At 44.1% G+C, this 20,677-nt stretch overlaps 1 protein-coding gene across 9 annotated transcripts in view; it reads right to left on the minus strand.

The window, feature by feature from the left end:
• disp1 (dispatched homolog 1 (Drosophila)) overlaps positions 1 to 20,677 on the minus strand; it is a 415,387-nt gene that overhangs the window by 50,728 nt on the left and 343,982 nt on the right. For all 9 annotated transcript variants that reach the window (XM_080193046.1, XM_080193045.1, XM_080193042.1 and 6 more), the window contains one exon: positions 379 to 408. In XM_080193046.1, the coding sequence (XP_080049172.1) occupies positions 379 to 408 (30 nt within the window). The remainder of the gene's footprint in view (positions 1 to 378; positions 409 to 20,677) is intronic.

The following is a 20,677-nucleotide window of genomic DNA, read 5'->3' on the forward strand; positions in this document are numbered from 1 at the left end:
TGCAGGCAACTATGGACTGTTTGCTATATAGACAGTCATTCTGCAGAGAGTACAATATGTGGTAAGTATCAAGGAGAAATATACCTTTCTCTAATTTCAAGTATAAATTGCCTACAAAAAGAAAATACCAATTTTAGTCATTTAATACAATAAAAGTTTTCAAATGATTATTCTTTCAGCTAATAATTGGGAGTTTGAATCTTTTTAAACTTATCGGTCTCTGTGGAGTTCATAATGATACCACCAATTAATCAGACCCAAGACACTGCTCCACAATATGATCGGGGTCTCAGATTGTAACTGGGTGGGAGCCCCATTATGTTTGGAGTCTGGTACAAGGTACCTTTGGCAGAAGTGCTAATTCTTTAAGTTACTCACCTTCGAGGAAATCGGAAGGGCCTTGGAGGTCTGAAAGAAAACAGAAATAAGTAAAGTTAAACCCACATACTGAAATGTGCTCACTGTTTAAAAAAAAGTCTCCCCATTTCTTTTCTCCATTCTTTCATGGGATGTTGCTTATTGCTGTCACAGCCAGTATTTGTTGCTCATCCCTAATTGCCCTTGAACTGAGCTGCTTTCCAGGGCAGTTTAGAGTGAAGCACATTGCTGTGGCTCTGGAGTCACATTGACCAGGTAAGGCTGGCAGATTTCCTTCCCTAAAAGACATTAAAGCACCAGGCAGGTTTTTATACAATCCATAATAGTTGTCATGGTCACCAACTTTATATTCGAGATTCATTTAAATTTAAATTCCATCAGATGCCCTGGTGGGATTATGAAAGCATTAGCCTGGGTCTCCGGATTACTATTCCAGTGACATTACCACAAGATGACCATCTCCCTTCAACTTCCCTTCCCTCCCCATGTTTTACCCAGGTAGAGAGGCTAGTCCAACAATCTACACACAGGCCCTCTGAAAGTTACCATTAGAAGATGGTTGACAGTAATCCAGTGGGAACTCTGTCTAATCTCCCTCTCTTCTTGTGGGAAGGTCCATGTGACATCTTCCCTTCCGTGACAGTATTTAACATTTGTGACTGCTAGATTGGCAATACAGTACTGGATAACCACAAATCAGATGTCTATTGCTCAAAACCAGTGTTCCAATATTACAAAAACAACAACTTGCATTTATATAGCACATTTAACATAGTAGCTGGTATCTCACCAACGTTCATACCGGCAGCATTTTGCCATTCCGCCATAGTGAACAAAGATTTGGCTGGCTGCCAAATTCTCTGACCTCACTGCAGTGGGAGTGTGGCATGAGAAGCAGGTTAGATCGTGCCCAGTGACCCTAAGGCAATTTCACAGAAGCAGTTATCTGACAGAAGTTGACACTGAGTTAAAGAAGTTGGAATTGAGGAGATTTGTAAAGGAGGAGGGAGACTGACAGGTTCTGGGAGGGAGTTCCAGAACCAAATGGTAAAATGAAAGAAGCAAAGGTGAATAGGAAAGCATTATTGTAACACTGTCTGGTGGCTTGGTAGCTAAATGTGACTTGCAGCTCTACAGACCTGGAGACTCATCCCTGGTCTGTGTTGAGACAGTTGCTCTGAGTTAGTTAGGGCTGAGATAGAGGTGTCACGTTGTTTGGATAAAGACAGAAAGTGCTGATATAGATCTGATCATGAACATTGTGTCAAATGAGAACAACGCTCTGGAGGAAGCTCCTTACCCTAAAATGTTAACTTTGTTTCTCTCTCCATAGATGCTGTTAGCCCTGCCGAGTGCTTCCGGCATTTTCCGTTTTCATTTTGGATTTCAGGGACGTGCAGTTGGGGAAGTTAAAGTGTTCAGATTGAAGTTTCATAGTTTGGAAGTTAAATTGTACGGAAGTTAAAATGTTCAAATTAAAATTTTGTGCTTTCCCTGTACAGCAGTGGAAAATGTTTACCAGCTTACTGACCTTCAAAAGGAGTCAGTCTCTACTATTTTGTGTAGGTCCATAACATTTTCTTTTTTCGGCCTTCAACAGAGGGTGTGCAAGACCAGATTTTTTCCATAACAAATACCAAAGGCAAGATATGGGGGTGTGCTATGCAAATGAAGGATTAGCAGAAGTCAATTTTTCATCGAATGAGAAAGGACGAAAAGCTGGGATTTAATTGGCAAATGTGTGTCAATGAAAGATGTGAAAAATCTCTTGTTCCTGATTTGCTGTAATTGACTATAACTGCTGAGCTGTTTCTCTGCAATGTCAGAAATGCTCCAGCCATCCCAATTACTTCTGCACAAGTAATTATAGAACTTGCGTTGGATACATGGTGTCCAGCGCTGTTTGTGTTAAGAGTCGATTGAGTGCGCCTTAAGATTACTGTTACTCAATGATCTCTGACACAGTATTTTGCTTGTGTCCCAGCTGGAATGGCTTGTTTTAGCAGAGAAACCTGGCAGTGACTGGAGAAAAAGTTTAGTATTTTTGGACCTCCTCTGTAGGGTTACAGTTGCAGTTTGGGAATAGTGTAATTTACCATCTGTTTTTAGAAGCAGCAATAATTGTTAAATAAATTTCCAAGAGTCCCCAAATCCCCTGGTGTATGCTGCAACCTATGTTCAGATAATCTTTATTTCAGCTGTACAAACAGAGTGAATCAGCTGTTAATCGAGTCTCAGCTTGTCTAATAGGGAGACTGCTGCCTTTACCTTCCCAGTTCAAAAACCTGAGCGGCTGCAGATTTTATCCACTGCTGCTCACTACTGCAGCACTGAAACTTGAAGCAGAGCTACTGGTGGCTGGCTTCACTGCCTTAAAGTGTGTGTGTGGACTGGCAAAAATGTGCTAAACCTGTAGAAGTTTGCACATGAATGCCGAGTGATGTATTACAAGGGTGAGGCCAACTGGTACACTGCACTTGGAACTGAGCCTTATACTTGTGCGATAGAGATTAAAACAGACGTTCCAATTTCCACTCATTTCCCACTTCCCCCAAAACACAGAATCAGAGAATCCCTACAGTGTAGAAGGAGGCCATTCGGCTCATCAAGCCTGCACTGACAACAATCGCACCCAGCCCCTCTCCCTGTAACCCCATGTAATTATCCTGCTAATCTCTTAACCTACACATCTTGGGACACTAAGGGTCAATTTAGCATGGCCAATCAACCTAACCCACACATCTTTGCAGCGTGGGAGGAAACCCACACAGACATGTGGAGAACATGTAAATTCTTCATGGACAGTCACCCGAGGCCAGAATTGAACCCGGGACCCTAGCGCTGTGGGGCAGCAGTGCTAACCACTGTGCCGCCCCATGTCCTCCTGCTACAGCTTCATACTGGATCCACAGGCAGCCCACTTGGTATATTGTGTTCATATGTAGCTATTCCACTATGTAAGGAGACCCCTAATTCCTATTCTTTCCCTCCATGGCCAGAGTCACTGAATAGCCATCAGGGTCTGGAATCCAAGTTCCTTTTCATATACAGAATCCAGGAGTGCTGCAGCATCCAAAAGCAGCAACTCTAAATCATACTAGTACTCTTTTTCACTGTTGTTCTTTCTTTCCTCCACTCCATCTGCAGTCAGGATGCTCATCTTTACAACAACTGAAGATGGTTTCACAGCCACCATCATTGAGGATAGCATCATATTCCAGATTTATTGACATTTTTTAAATTCCACCAGCTGCTGTGGGATTTGAACTCATTTCCCCAGGGCACCAGTCTGGGCCTCTGGATTACTTGTTCAGTGACATTACCAATACACCGTTGGCTCCCCATTTCTTCTCCATCTTCCTGTCTTTTCTCTTGCAGAATTGAAAGGTATATTGGGTCAGACAACAAGCTCAAGAAGCTGCCCAGACTGAAAGTAAAGACCCAAGTACAGCACCCTCTGATCAGAGAATCCTTCCACACGGTGACAGTATTCACCAGAAACCCAGCCACAAAGACTTCAGGGATTATCTCTCCGATGCCAGTAACTTGTTCTCCCTCATTGTAGGCATCGAGAGAACTCTAGCTGTGGGACATGCTGTCCGCCCTCCAGCACAATATTCCACTGGAAATGGTTACCAAATTCTACTACCTAGGGAGCAATCTGACAGATACACACACAGGGAGAGCAGCTGTCACCTTTGGCTGACTCATGAAAAAACAGGCTTTGGACAAAGGTGCTGGCACCTGAGGCCTGTTTTCTTGGCACCTGGCTGCAGGGTTGTGAAATATGGATAACTTACAGCTACTAAGAAAGGAAATGCAACAATTTCCATCTTCACACCTTCTTATTGAAAAACAAAATTACGCATACAAAAGTTCTTTCAAAAAGCAAATCTTACGTGCCCGCTAGCAATCATTAAGCAGAGGCAACTTTGCTAGCTCAGGCATGTCTACAGAATGGAGGACAGACGCATTCCTCAGCACATGTTGTATGGGGAGACAGCTGGAGTGAGAAGACCAGTCAGATGCCCAAAGCTCTGGTTTAAGGATGCTTACAAGTGAGACACACAGGCCCTAAATATTGATTTCCAAACAGGGGAGACACTAGCCAACACCAGAGACACATTGCAACATTATCTGTGGCATGTGTCACCGTGACAATCACTGCCTACAGCAGCTTGGCATCACCCACAATACGTGATAAACATCTTATACTTTGCACTGGTGGCAGAACCTGCCTCTTACAAGTTGGGTTCTTCAGCCATCAGAAACGAACCGTGTGAAATGATCCCACACCAGTGGATTTGCTGTATGTTTATCATCTCAAAGGTGGCACAGTGGCACTGTGGTTAGCACTACTGCCTCATAGTGCCAGGGACCTGGGTTCAATTCCAGCCTTGAGTCTGTGTGGAGTTTGCCTATTCTCCCCGTGTCTGCATGGGTTTCCTCTGGCTGCTCTGGTTTCCTCCCATGGTCCAAAAGGTGTGCAGGTTAGGTGGGTTGGCTATGCTAAATTGCCTCGTAGTGTTTCAAGATGCGGACGTTAGGGGAATTAGCAGAGTAAATATGTGGGGTGATGGGGATAAGCCCTGAGTAAGATGCTCTGCTGAAGAGTCAGTGCAGACTTGATGGGCTGAATGGTCTCCTTCTGCACTTTAGGGTTCCTATGATTGGTGTAGATGGGAGAATGCTGTCCAACAGTCCAGATATGATCTAACCAGGTCCAACAAAACGTCATCTCTTTGATATTCTAGCTCTTGATTCCATTGTCTCTTGCATTACTTTTTGCACCATGACTATATTTTATTGGATTGTGTACAGGGATCTTTGAATCTCTGGAGCTGTAAAGTTAGTAACGTGCCCAGTCCAGGAGCTCAGAGAAACAATTCTGCAACAACTGTTATGAAAACCATACAGGGAGCTGACTCCCTCTCTGAGACTAACTCCATATACGGCACTGCTTGCTATCCACAAGGTTGTCTTTAGGCCATTAGCTTGGAATTAGAACTAGGCCATTCAGGAAAGATGTCAGGAAGCATCATACAAACGGTACTGTAAATTGGAAGTCAATCCCCACCTAAAGGCTAAGATCAACTGAAAATGCCAAAATAATATGAATCAATTTTTGTTAGGTCAGAGTATCAAGGGTTACAGAACCAAGCTAGAGTTAAGTTACGGATCAGTGAGGGATCCTGTGTGTGTCACTGTTTGTTTCAGTCTGTGCAAAGACTTCATTTTAAGATATTTCTGCCGATGCACAATTAGAGTTAAATGCTCGAGTGTAAGGGTTAACTAACGTTGCTAAGCTGACTAATTGTGGCTAGCTTGACTATATGTAGAAACAGAATGCATACTGGGTTAGCTAAAAATTGACTGCATTCCTGAAGGGTACACAATGCAGGCAAACAATAAATTTCTCATAACAGCAGCTGCAAGGATTGTTTTTCTAGAAGGAGACAGCATGTGAAAAACACTTCCAATAACAAGATAAAGGTTGAAATATATTTTGGTCTTAGAGTGTTCAGGTTCAGTTTAGTTCTTAGATACCGTTCATCTCAGTACTTTTTTTTTGTACAGGGTCTGGCTTAAAGTCCAGTCTCCAAGTTTGCTTTCTTTTTGCTTCTGTCATGTTAATTCTTTTAAGTTCTGTCCCATAAAAGGAAACCATTTTAATACTCATACCAGTGCAGTCCCCTCGGTCTCTTCATACAAATGAATGGACCCAACAATCAGCTGTGATCTAACTAAATGACAGAACAAGCTTGAGGAATTCTGAGTTAAGCAGGCAGTGACCATTAAGATAGAGCAGTGACCGGCACTCAGTTCCTGTGTCAGGGGAGTGGGCAAGTGGTAGTAGTTAACAAAGTGAATATGATCACACCAAGCTAGTCCTGATTGCTAACTAACTATCTTGCTGGGAGTAAGTTGTGCGCCTCCACACTCAGCTGCAGAGTTATACAATTAACAAGGACCAAAGGGATTCAAACAGAAAGGAGGTGGAAGCTTCTTCAAACAAAGATGCTATAAAACTGCAAGCCACCCAGAAATAGGGGCTTCATTAAAATAGAAAAAATGCTGTAATTGAGAACAGATGGAGCTGAGCATAAAGATCGCAAAGGAACTACAGCACAATTGACACATCCATTTAAATCTTCAATATAACTTATTATTTCAATTATTCACACTGCCTGCGGGATCTTGCTGTACATAAATTGACTGCTGCATTTCTGACACTGCAATAATGTCTGCATTTCAAAGTATAATACTCTACTGGCTGTATAGAGCTTTGGGACATACACGTTGAAGTTATGAAAGTCTCTATATAAACTCTTTTTGTATAAAAAATGTACCTAATGAGATGGAACACAGGCATGGATCAGGGTGGTGGAACGTGGAAAACTCTCGACTTCAGGCTTATTTCTGATACTTGCTATCTGATGCAGTAAGAAGTCTCACAATACCAGGTTAAAGTCCAACAGGTTTATTTGGTAGAACGAGCTTTCATAAGAACATAAGAACATAAGAAATAGGAGCAGGAGTAGGCCATCTAGCCCTTCGAGCCTGCCCCGCCATTCAATAAGATCATGGCTGATCTGTCGTGGCTCAGTTCCACTTTCCCGCCCTCTCCCCATAACCCTTAATCCCCTCTCTTATCAAGAACCCATCAACCTGCTTCTTAAAAATATTTAGCGAGGCAGCCTCCACCACTTCAACGGGCAGAGAATTCCAGAGATTCACCACCCTTTGAGTGAAGAAGTTCCTCCTCAACTCCGTTCTAAACCGCCTCCCCTTTATCTTGAGGCTGTGCCCCCTAGTCCTACTGTCTTTTTTGAGCGGGAAGAGTCTCTCCACCTCTATCCTATCCATCCCATTCATCATCTTATACGTCTCAATGAGATCTCCCCTCATTCTTCTAAACTCTAACGAGTACAAGCCTAGTTTATTCAGCCTCTCCTCATAGCTCAATCCCCTCAACTCCGGTATCAGCCTAGTAAACCTCCTCTGCACTCCCTCCAGGGCCAAAATATCCTTGCGCAGGTGCGGCGCCCAAAACTGCACACAGTACTCCAGCTGCGGCCTCACCAATGCCCTATACAGCTGCAGCAAGACCTCCCTACTTTTATATTCAATCCCCCTCGCTATGAAGGCCAGCATCCCATTCGCCTTCCTGACCACCTGCTGCACCTGCAAGCTGGGTTTTTGCGACTCATGCACAAGGACCCCGAGGTCCCTCTGCACCGTCGCCTGCTGCAGTGTTCCTCCTTCCTCAGGTGAGTCACCTGATGAAGGAACAGTTCTCCAAAAGCTCATGCTACTAAATAAACCTGTTGGACTTTAACCTGGTGTTGTGAGACTTCTGACTGTACCCACCCCAGTCCAATGCCGGTATCTCCACATCATTGCTATTTGATGGTAGCAGTGGCTCACTTATAGCATTTTCATTATTGCTCAAGCAAGGTAGTGGTTGAATCTGGGGTCTTCCTGCCTTATACTCACTCAGCAGAACAATTTGTGAATGTATTTGGTTTAATATACAGCAGCAACACAATGGAGAAGCTAGTTAGAAAACTGGCTATGAGGCTTAGTAAATCTGGAGAGTTTGCTTGAAGGGTGCCTGGGATCACGTACCGAGGTCCCGTGCCTTGAGCATCAGACGGAACTCAAGATAGAAGCAACAGGAGAACCACAGAGGTTTATAGGACAAGAGAACATTCAGCCTATCCTGTTTATGCTAACCGTTCAGAGGGAGTCAGGGCAATGGAGGCTGTGCGTTCAATACAAAAGGGTAAGTTGAGCCATTCTCTTTAGCCGCTGACGGAAGATATTTCAAAGTACCTTTCAGCCAATTTAAGTATTTTTGAAGTACAATCACTGTTGCAGTCTAGGAAATGCGCTTCAATTTGTGCACAGGAAGATCCCACAATTGACAATATACTATACTTGAAAGGCAGACTCCGAATCTGGGCCTGCAGAACATGCAGCAAGTCAGTGAATTCTTTTTAAAAACAGAAAAGGGTGTTTTCACTAGGGTACTCTCCAGGAGCAGACCATATTAGATTGGTTCCACTGGTTGGCACAACATTGAGGGCCGAAGGACCTGTACTGCGCTGTAATGTTCTATGTTCTACAACTGGAGATTATAGGATTATGTTAAAGTTTTCTGCCTTGACCCCAGAGGCCTATACAAGTCACGCCAAGCCCTGCAGTCTGTGCAGATCTTAACATTAACCAACAACAAGGACAGATTTATTTTCTGACAGACAAACACAGTGGTGTCCAGCACAATTAGTGCAATTTAAATGGTCTGAGAAGGAAGGTGGACTGCATAAGTATAGCTATCAAATCTCCTCAGGCACTTTCACCCTGTCCTGGGGTTTATGTTTCAAAACAGAACTTACGAATACTGTGAAATATGGTAGTGACTTCAAAGCAGCTGTTTAATTGATGGAGCTATCTGAGCTATGCAATAATGAGCAAGTGAATCACAGTGATTGATTGTTTTAGACAAGTGGGCAAATGCCGCCAGGAAGGGCAGGTACAGCTGCTGCCTCACTCACACAGCTGTCTCAGCATATACCAGTTTTAACCACTGCGCCAAACACATCAAGGAACAGGCAAATCCACTCTCCACCTCTCCGAGGCAACGACATGGAGGGCAATGGTACTTTAATAAGGCCATGGGACACTGCCCTTTCACCACGTCCTTCAGAAGACACATTGTTCTACTGAGGTGTGGATCTCAATTCTTATTGGGGAGGGGAGAGAAGGGGGGAGGGGGAACAGCTGTATGAAAGGTAGAAAACAAACCTAACAAAGATATTAAAGTTGCTTTAAGGCACTGATTTCTATTTTGAGAATTTCCTGTACATTGTGAAACACAGGGTTCCAGAGAGCTCATGTTAAGGCATGCTCAGACACTCTCTGTAAATACTGACACATGCTCAGAGACCCCTGTAAATAAATACAGGCACACATCCAGCCGCCACTGTCAATACTGACCCACTCCTGAATACCCACTGTCAATACTGACCCCCTCCCTGATACCCACCGTAAATACTGACCCCCTCCCGGATACCCGCCGTAAATCCTGACCCACTCCCGGATACCCACCGTAAATACTGACCCACTCCCGGATACCCACCGTAAATACTGACCCACTCCCGGATACCCACTGTAAATACTGACCCACTCCCGGATACCCACTGTAAATACTGACCCACTCCCGGATACCCACTGTAAACACTGACCCACTCCCGGATACCCACTGTAAACACTGACCCACTCCCGGATACCCACTGTAAATACTGACCCACTCCCGGATACCCACTGTAAATACTGACCCACTCCCGGATACCCACTGTAAACACTGACCCACTCCCGGATACCCACTGTAAATCCTGACCCACTCCCTGATATCCATTGTCAATACGGACCCACTCCCAGAAATTATATGCAGATGCCGGTGTTGGACTGGGGTAAATACAATAAGAAGTCTCACAACACCAGTTTTAAGTCCAACAGGTTTATTTGGTAGCAAAATCCACTAGCTTTTGGATTGCTGCCCCTTCATCGGATGAGTGGGAGTTCTATTCACAAACAGGACATATACAGACCCAAACTCAATTTACAAGATAGTGATTGGAATGTGAGTCTTTACAGGTAATCAAGTCTTGAAGGTACAGACAATGTGAGTGGAGAGAGGGTTAAGCACAGGTTAAAGAGATGTGTATTGTCTCCAGACAGGATAGTTAGTGAGATTTTGCAAGCCCAGGCAAGTCATTATGGGGATTACAGATAGTGTGACACGAACCCAAGATCCCGGTTGAGGCCGTCCTCATGTGTGCGGAACTTGGCTATCAGTTTCTGCTCAGCAACTCTGCGCTGTCGTATGTCATGAAGGCTGCCTTGGAGGACGCTTACCAGAAGATCAGAGACCAAATGCCTGCGACCACTGAAGTGTTCCCCAAAGGCTAGAGAACACTCTTGCCTGGTGATTGTCGAGCGGTGCTCATTCATCTGCTGTCTTAGTGTCTGCATGGTCTCCCCAATGTACCATGCCTTGGGGCATCCTTTCCTGCGGCATATCAGGTAGACAACGTTGGTCGAGTTGCAAGAGTATGTACTGTATACCTGGTGGATGGTGTTCTCACATGAGAAGATGGCATCCGTGTCAATGATCTGGCACATCTTACAGAGGTTGCTGTGGCAGGGTTGCGTGGTATTGTGGTCACTGTTCTCCTGAAGGCTGGGTAGTTTGCTGCAGACAATGATCTGTTTGAGATTGTGCGGTTGTTTGAAGACAAGAAGTGGGGGTGTGGGGATGGCCCTGGCGTGATGTTCATCTTCATCACTGACATATTGAAGGCTCCGGAGATATCATAGCTTCTCCATTCCGGGGAAGTACTGGACGACGAAGGGTACTCTGTCTGCCGTGTCCCGGGTTTGTCTTCTGAGGAGGTCTGTGCTGTGGCACATTGGAACTGTCGATCGATGACTAGAGCGCCATATCCTGTTCTTATGAGGGCATTTTTCAGCATCTGGAGGCGTCTGTTGCGATCCTCCTCATCTGAGCAGATCCAGTGTATAGAACATAGAACATAGAACACTACAGCACAAACAGGCCCTTCGGCCCACAAGTTGCGCCGATCACATCACCTACCAACCTACAGACCTATCTATAACCCTCAATCTCATTAAACCCCATATACTCATCCAGAAGTCTTTTAAAAGACCCCAGCGAGTTCGCCTCCACCACCACTGACGGCAGCCGATTCCATTCACTCACCACCCTCTGAGTGAAAAACTTACCCCTAACATCACTTCTGAACCTCCCTCCCCGCACCTTAAATCTGTGTCCTCTCGTAGCGACCATTTCAACCCGGGGAAATAGCCTCTGAGAGTCCACCCTATCTATTCCTCTCAACATTTTGTAAACTTCTGTAAACTTCTATCAGGTATGGAGGGCTTGTCTGTAGGGGATGACTTCTTTAACGTGTTTAGGTTGGAAGCTGGAGAAGTGGAGCATCGGGAGGTTATCCGTGGGCTTGCGATACAGTGAAGTATTGAAGTGATTGTCGTTAATGGAGATGCGTGTATCCAAGAATGCAACCGATTCCGGAGAGTAGTCCATGGTGAGTGTGATGGTGGAATGGAACTTATTGATATCATCATATAGTTGTTTCAATGATTGTTCACCATGAGTCCAAAGGAAGAAAATTTTTTCAATGTATCTAGTTGAAGGTCCTGTGCACTGAAGAGGTGTTCGAATCCATGCATGAAGATGTTGGCATATTGAGATGCGAAATTGGTCCCCAAGGCTGTTTCGTGTGTCTGGATGAAGAACTGGTTGTTGAAGATGAAGACATTGTGGTCCAGGATGAAGCAGATGAGTTGTAAAATTGCATCTGGAAACTGGCAGTTGTCAGCATTGAATACTGAGGCAGTTGCAGCAATGCCATCGTCGTGGGGGATGCTGGTGTAGAGCGCCGAGACATAGTTGTGACAAGGAGTGCTCCTGGTTCAACTGCTCCATGTGTGCTGAGTTTCTGTAGGAAGTCTGTAGTGTCGCGACAAAAGCTGGGGGTTCTTTGTACAACGGGTACAATACAACCAAATACTGACCCACTCCCGGATCCCCACCGTAAATACTGACCCACTCCCGGATCCCCACCGTAAATACTGACCCACTCCCGGATACCCACCGTAAATACTGACCCACTCCCGATACCCACCGTAAATACTGACCCACTCCCGGATCCCCACCGTAAATACTGAACCACTCCCGGATACCCCCTGTAAATACTGACCCACTCCCGGATACCCCCTGTAAATACTGACCCACTCCCGATACCCACTGTAAATACTGACCCCCTCCTGGATACCCACTGTAAATACTGACCCCCTCCTGGATACCCACTGTAAATACTGACCCACTCCAAAAGTCTCTCAGGAAGTGGTCAGATTTCATGTTGGTCGAGAAATCGATTTGTATAAAACATGAGCAAGAGAAACAACATCCGTACTTTGTGAATCTATTTCCTCTTCTCAAACTGTCATGGCGATTGAGAAGACTAGTTTTTTCAATGTTTGTTGTGACTGTTCTTCCCAGAACACAGTACTGAAGGAGACCATTTAGCCCATCGACCCCATGTTGGTTCTTTAAGGAGCTACTCTCTTAGCCTTAGGTCCCTACTGTTTTCCCTAAGTTCGGAAACTTCCCTTTTCAAGTCTTTATCCACGACCTGTTTGAAGCTTATTTTTAAATCTGCTTCTATTGCCCTTCCAGGTCATAACTTGCCATGTTTTTTTTAAAACTCCCTCACCTCCCATCTGTCACTTCAGACAATTACATTAATGGTAATAAGGCAACAACCCGAAATGGACTCATCACCGCTACGATCATGTCAAATAGTCTGTTGGAGTCACTGTTGGATGAAGGTGGAAGATCTGCCTCATCTGGGATCATGATGTGGAGATGCTGGCGTTGGAGTGGGGTAAACACAGTAAGAAGTCTCACAACATCAGGTTAAAGTTCAACCAGTTTGTTTGATAGTAAACCCACAAGCTTTTGGAAACACTGTTCCTTCGTCAGGTGTGTGGAAAGCTCTCCCACACCTGTACTTGGAATATAGTGTTCATTTCTGGTCGCCACACTACCAGAAGGATGTGGAGGCTTTGGAGAGGGTATAGAAAAGATTTACCAGGATGTTGTCTGGTATAGAGGGCATTAGCATGAAGAAAGGTTGGAGAAACTTGGTTTGTTCTCATTGGAGTGGTGGAGGTTGAGGGGAGACCTGATAGCAGTCTATAAGGTTATGAGAGGCATGGAGAGAGTGGATAGTCAGAAGCTTTTTCCCAGAGTAGAAGAGTCAATTACTAGGGGGCATAGGTTTAAGATGCAAGGGGCAAGGTTTAAAGGAGATATACAAGGCAGATTTTTTACAGAGAGTAGTGGGTGCCTAGAACTCGTTGCCAGGGGAGGTAGTGGAAGCGGATACAGTAGCAACTTTTAAGGGGCATCTTGACGAGTACATACATAGGATGGGTACAGAGGGATATGGTCCTCGGAAGAGTAGGGGGTTTTAGTTAAGTTGGGCAGAATAGTCGGTGCAAGCTTGGTCGGCCAAAGACTCTGTTCCTGTGCTGTAATTTTGTTTGCTCTTTAAGAACATTTTACAAGGGGAAAATGATGTGGGCAAAAATAAATAGTTCAGCATTACCCTGTCTAAAACCGATTGATTACAAATCTATAAAGTATAGGACAAGGTCTTTGTTTGAAGTCCAATGTATGATGTTGTGATACACAATGTATAAAGTTTGAGGCCAGTTCCTACTCAATTTCTCAGGGCAGAGATCATCCACCAAAAATCAATGCTACCTTTAATATTCACATACCATAGATTGTGATGTATAAGTCAAAAATAGGGGTCGATTTATACGCTGCATATAAAATGTTAACCACCGGTGTTGGCGTGGGTGGTCACCATTTTGAAGTGTGATAAAAAAAAATCAGTAATTTAAATTACATCAACGTGACATGTTTTATTGAATGAAGTAATTCTACAAGAATATGTTTAACCACAAATCAAAATGCCTTAAAAGCCGTCAAAATCATTGTCCTCGGCATCTGATGCTAAGAGTTAATCAAATTCATTCATAGCAAAACCACACAAACAAACAAAATATCATGCATACTTCCTAGAAATTACACATCCAAAGGTTGAACTAGGGACATTAGACCCCCTGATATAACTGTAATTTGGGTATTATTTCTTCACAGGTGCCTCTTGATCTGTATGTGAGATCTGAATATGACTCACACCAGTAAGTCCTTTGCATAGGCAAAATGTGTAATATGTGTAATCGATCAACAGCTTCACTCCATCTTCATCTATCCAACCATGGGCGTGTATAATGATTCCTGCAGGAACTTGATTTTTGCTATGGTTTTACATTGGAAAATTATCACAAGTTTTAGTTGTGTTTTGTTGGCCATGCAGGCTAATACCAATGCAAATCCTGTCTTCTTAAGTTTTCATTAGAGCTGCTTTAGAAACTTTTAATTCCATAGTTTGGATATTGGGCAGATCGGAATTTCTGTGTTGCCAATGTGTCAACATTTTTGCTGCTGTCCAATGATGAATTATTGGGAACTGGTCATTTTGATAATTTCTGAGTGATCTTGGCCTTCCGATCCAACAGTAGACGTTTTCCTTCCATAAAGCAGCTACACCAGCTAGTGTTGCTCTGAAATCTTTACTTGACTCGGGGTTTGATTTGGTATATTTAAGTGTGTGTGTGTATATGTATTGTATTTCTGGTGACAATGTAGCCACTCTGACTATTTTCAAGGGCCGGTTCCAAGACATGCTTTTCTACTTGCTGATCCCTATTCTCATGGTCTTGAACATCTTCTTCAGGATGGATTTCTTATTCCTTTTCAGGTTTTCACTGAATTCCGTTGCAACAGCACAGAACCACAAAATCAGTGGTGCAGAAGGAGGCCATTTGACCCATTATCTGACCCTGCACTGACTCTCTGAATGTGAACTCACCTTGTACCATTCCCCCCACCTTCTGCCCGTAATCCTGCACATTCTTTTTCAGATAACAGTTTAGTTCCTTTTCAAATGCTTCAATTGAACTTGTCTCCACCACAATCTCAGGCAGTGCATTCCAAACCCTTACTATCTGTTGCGTAAAAATGCTTCCCCCATATCATATTTGACAAGTTATCAAACTTTACAATCGTTAGCTTGAAACCATCTTTCACATGGTTTTGGATCCATTTTGGTTTGTCATTCATCACATGCAGGCTGCTGGGTCAGCATCTTAAACTTCTGTACATCTTCTTGCCAACATGCACCATAGAAAGCATTCTTTCTGATTGTATCACAGCTTGGAATGGCTCTTGCTCCATGGCTAATAGAGCTAACCTACACATCTTAGGGCTCTGGGAGAAAACCAGAGTATCTGGAGGAAATCCATGCAGACATGGGGGCAACGAACCCCAAACTCATAACAAATCAGGAGAATAGCTCATATTGATGCTACATCACATTCACTGCTGCTTTCTTCTTTCACAGTGATACCGGGCAAGGATAGGATTGAGCCTGTTTACAATGAGCTTTTCAATGCCTATTGTCTGAACTCACACGTGAATGATGGACACTTCATAGAATCATCGGAATGAGACTATTTGGTCCATCATGCCTGTATAGGTACTTTGAAAAGATACAGGAGCCAAACTGAACAGCAATGAGCCAATATTTTTAGAGAGGAGCTGAGAACAAAACTAAATGTATATTTTATGTCATTCCATAGGAGCTTTGTTTCAATTCAACAATTATTCAAATCAAATGAATGGATTACTTTCAGCTTTGTAAAAACTTTTGCCACAGAGTCATTGGAACTTAAGGGATGGTTGATACATAGAATATAGAACAGTACAGCATAGTACAGGCCCTTCAGCCCTCAATGTTGTGCCGAGCTATGTACGAACCCAAGAACAAGCTATCCCCCTCCCTATCATTCTGGTGTGCTCCATGTGTCTATCCAGTAACAGCTTGAAAGTTTTTAAAGTGTCCAATTCCACTATCACAGCAGGCAGTCTATTCCACACCCCAACCACACTCTGAGTGAAGAATCTACCTCGGACATCCCTCCTATATCTCCCAGCATGAACCTTACAGTTATGCCCCCTAGTAACAGCTACATCCACCCGAGGAAATGGTCTCTGAACATCCACTCTATCTAACTCCCTCATCATCTTATAAACTTCTATTAAGTCACCTCTCCAGCGTCATTCCTATTTCCTTTCTTGAAGAGGGGAACAACATTTGCCACTCTCCAGTCCTCTGGCACAATCCCCATGGACAGTGAGGGCCCAAAGATCAAAGCTAAAGGCTCCACAATCTCATCCCTCGCCTCCCAAAGTATCCTAGGATGTATCCCATATGGCCCAGGGGACTTATCGACTCTCAGGTTTTTCAAAATGGCGAATACATCTTCCCTCAGAACATCCAGGAAGAAAAGAAAGGTGTATAAAAGGTTCACCAGGAAGAAAAGAAAGGTGTATAAAAGGTTCAGAGAGCTAGGAGATGTTAAGGATCTAGAGGAGTATAAGGCTTGTAGAAAGGAGCTTAAAAAGGAAATTAGGAGAGCCAGAAGGGGTCATGACAAGGCCTTGGCAGGTAAGATTAAGGAGAATCCCAAGGCCTTCTACAAATATGTGAAAAGTAAAAGGATGAGAAAAGAAGGGATAGGACCTATAAAAGGTGAAGGGGGAAAAGTCTGTGTGGAACTGGAAGAAATGGCAGAGATGCTTAAAGAGTACTTCGCCTCGGTATTCACGGTAGAAAGTGATCTGGGAGGTTGTACTACAGGTTTGCGGCAGTCTGAAAAGATTGAGTATGTGGATGCTAAGGAAGAGGATGTGTTGGAACTTTTAAACTCTATCAAGATAGACAAGTCACTGGGACCGGATGGGATGTACCCCAGGTTACTGTGGGAGGTGAGGGAAGTGATTGCAGAGCCCCTGGCGATGATCTTTGCGTCGTCGATGGAGACGGGAGAGGTTCCAGAGGATTGCGGACGTGGTTCCTATTTTCAAGAAAGGGAACAGGGATAGCCTGGGAAATTATTGACCGGTGAGTCTGACCTCAGTGGTTGGTCAGCTGATGGAGAGGCTTCTGAGGGACAAGATTTATGAGCATTTGGAGAAGTTTAGAATGATCAGAAATAGTCAACATGGTTTTGTCAAGGGCAGGTCGTGCCTTACGAGCCTAGTTGAGTTCTTTGAGAATGTGACTGAACACATTGACGAAGGAAGAGCAGTGGACGTGGTTTACATGGACTTCAGCAAGGTGTTTGATAAGGTCCCCCATGCAAGACTTCTTGAGAAGGTGAGAGGGCATGGGATCCAAGGGGCTTTGGCCTTGTGGATCCAGAACTGGCTTGCCTGCAGAAGGCAGAGAGTGGTTGTGGATGGGTCTTTCTCTGCATGGAGGTCAGTCACCAGTGGAGTGCCCCAGGGATCTGTTCTAGGACCTTTTCATTTTCATAAATGACCTGGATGAGGAAGTGGAGGGATGGGTTAGCAAGTTCGCCAACGATACGAAGGTTGGTGGTGTTGTGGATGGTCTGGAGGGACATCAGAAGTTGCAGCGGGACAAAGCTAGGATGCAAGACTGGGCGGAGAAGTGGCCGATGGACTTCAACGCAGATAAATGTGTAGTGGTCCATTCTGGCAGGACCAATGGGATGAAGGAATACAATATCAAGGGTAGGAGTCTTAGCTGTGTTGAAGAGCAGAAGGATCTTGGGGTCCGAGTCCATAGGACTCTTAAATCGGCCTCGCAGGTGGAGGATGTGGTCAAGAAGGCGTATGGTGTACTGGCCTTCATTAATTGAGGGATTGAGTTTAGGAGTCGGGAGGTAATGCTGCAACTTTATAAGACCCTTGTCAGACCCCACTTGGAGTACTGTGCGCAGTGCTGGTCGCCTCACTATAGGAAGGACGTGGAAGCTACTGAGAGGGTGCAGAGGAGATTTACAAGGATGTTGCCTGGATTGGGAGGCATGCCTTATGAAGATAGGTTGAGGAAGCTGGGACTCTTCTCCCTGGAGAGATGAAGGTTGAGAGGTGACCTGATAGAGGTTTCTAAGATGTTGAGGGGAATAGATAGGGTGGATTCTCAGAGGCTAGTTCCCCGGGCTGAAATGGTCGCTACGAGAGGACACAGTTTTAAGGTGCAGGGAAGCAAGTACAGAGGAGATGTTAGGGCTAAGTTTTTCACTCAGAGGGTGGTGAGTGAATGGAATCGGCTGCCGTCGGTGGTGGTAGAGGCAAACTCGCTGGGGTCTTTTTTAAAAGACTTCTGGATGAGTATATGGGATCTAATGGGATTGGGAGTTATAGATAGGTCTATGGCTTAGTAGATATAGATGTGATCGGCGCAACTTGTGGGCCGAAGGGCCTGTTTGTGCTGTAGTGTTCTATGTTCTATCTACCTCATCCATCCTATCAGCCTGTATCACGCACTCATTCTCAAAAACATGGCTCCTCTCGTTAGTGAGCACTGAAGAAAAGTATTCATTCAACGCCTCACCTATCTCTTCTGACTCCATGCACAAGTTCTCACTACTATCCTTGACTGGCCCTAACCTCACCCCAGTCAATCTTTTATTTCTCACGTAAGAGTAAAAAGCCTTGGGGCTTTCTTTGATGCAACCCACCAAGGACTTCTCATGCTCCCTCCTAGCTCTCCTAAGCCCTTTTTTAAACTCATTCCTTGCCACCTTGTAACCCATAAGCGACCCAACTGAACCTTGTTTTCTCATCTTTACATACGCTTCCTTTTTCCTCTCAACAAGACATTTAACCTCTTTTGTGAGCCATGCTTCCCTCACTTGGCCATTTCCTCCCTGCCTGACAGGAACATACCTATTAAGGACATGCAGTATTTGTTCCTTGAACAAGCTCCACTTTTCATACACCCGAGGAAATAGTCTCTGAACATCCGCTCTATCTAATTCCCTCATCATCTTATAAACTTCTATTAAGTCACCTCTCCAGGGTCATTCCTATTTCCTTCCTTGAAGGGGGGGAACAACATTTGCCACTCTCCAGTCCTCTGGCACAATCCCCATGGACAGTGAGGACCCAATGATCAAAACTAAAGGCTCCACAATCTCATCCCTCGCCTCCCAAAGTATCCTAGGATGTATCCCATCTGGCTCAGGGGTCTTATCGACTCGGGTGGAAAACTTGTAAAAATGTAAGGTGTACAAACTGCACAAAATGTTAATCTAATAAAAAGAGGTCACTGCTACACTAACACTAGATGTCAACATAACACGGTGCTGGAGGAGCCGGAATACCTGACTTTAGTAACTACACTAAAAGGGAAAAGACCCAGGGCTCTGACTGCAAACTGAACAGTTTAACTTTTGCCTGCACCCAGTGATTACAGCGATAGATTTTCTGGCCTTAGAGCATGTTATACATTATTCATGACATCTTAAAAAGCATACTTGACCTCAGTTTTATAAACATATACAAAGCACAAGAATGAGGAAACTATGCTGAATAATTATAAATCACTTGTTAGGCTCCAGCTGTAGTAGTGTGTCCAATTCTGGGCACCACATTTTAGGGAGGAAAACCTTATATGGGATGTAAAGATTATTAATATGATACCAAGAATGAAGGATTTCAGTTATGCAGGGAGACTGGAGAAGCTGGAATTATTCTCCATAGAGAAGGAAAGGTTAAAGGGCGATTTAACAGAAGTGTCCAAAACCATGAGGGGTTTTAATAACATAAATGGGGAGATGTTGCTTCTAGTCGCAGCAGAGTCAGCAAGCAGAGTCCACAGATTTATGTTCATTGGCAAAAGAGCCAGAGGGGGATAATGAAAATTTTGTGTATACACGGTAAGATGTTATCAGCAGAAGCAGACTCAAAAGTGATTTTCAAAAGGGGGATAAATACTTGAAGGAGAAAATTGCAAAGCTCTGGGGGAAAAGCAATTGGATAAAGAGCTGGCACAGAAATGGACTGAGTGACCTCGAGTGCTGCGTGGCTCTATGACTATACAATATAATATACTATCCTTATACAAGACCAAATCCTCTGATTAAACGTGAGAAATGTAATGAAAATCTATTGAAACGTATAAAGTGCATTAAATATGCTGTTCATCATTGCACTAACCTTTCCATCTGGATTTCTTCAACCCTGACAATGGACTACAAGTGATTAGATACAAGTATCCGAACATTTGCCAGCTTCATGATCCTTGCATTGGCTACAGTTGGAGATTAGATGTAATCCCACAGACACCAAGCCCCTACACGGCATTCCAGTGTCCTGAGCTAACTGCAACTGGCAGATTAAAAACACCATCTCCTTCTTGACCCTTTTTTGACTCATCTTCTAATCACGATTACTAATCCTAATTTATTACATCTTCTACACTTTTCACCCTTTCTGGCATTTTATTCTCAGGGCCTCTGCCTTTTCCCTAGGTTCCTTAAGAAAGAAAATCTGACATTGCTCACCAGTTTATCATCTGGAGCTCTCTCCAAGTTTTCAACATTGTGCTTAAGCCACTTTCAGTGCACTATTAATGTTGGTTCAGCAACACCAATTTAATTGCAGCAGAACTGTAGCAGCAAATTATGCCACATTTCCTGGTAGGTCCCAGTTCAAAACTATCAAGGCCTTATATTTAAGAATACTAGCACAGTGGGGAAACAAATTCTGATTGCTGTTATTCCTGGAAGATGGTCACCC

The sequence above is a fragment of the Carcharhinus amblyrhynchos genome, chromosome 7, assembly GCF_965287045.1.
Source record: "Carcharhinus amblyrhynchos chromosome 7, sCarAmb.v2.hapA, whole genome shotgun sequence".
NCBI classification, from domain to species: domain Eukaryota; kingdom Metazoa; phylum Chordata; class Chondrichthyes; order Carcharhiniformes; family Carcharhinidae; genus Carcharhinus; species Carcharhinus amblyrhynchos.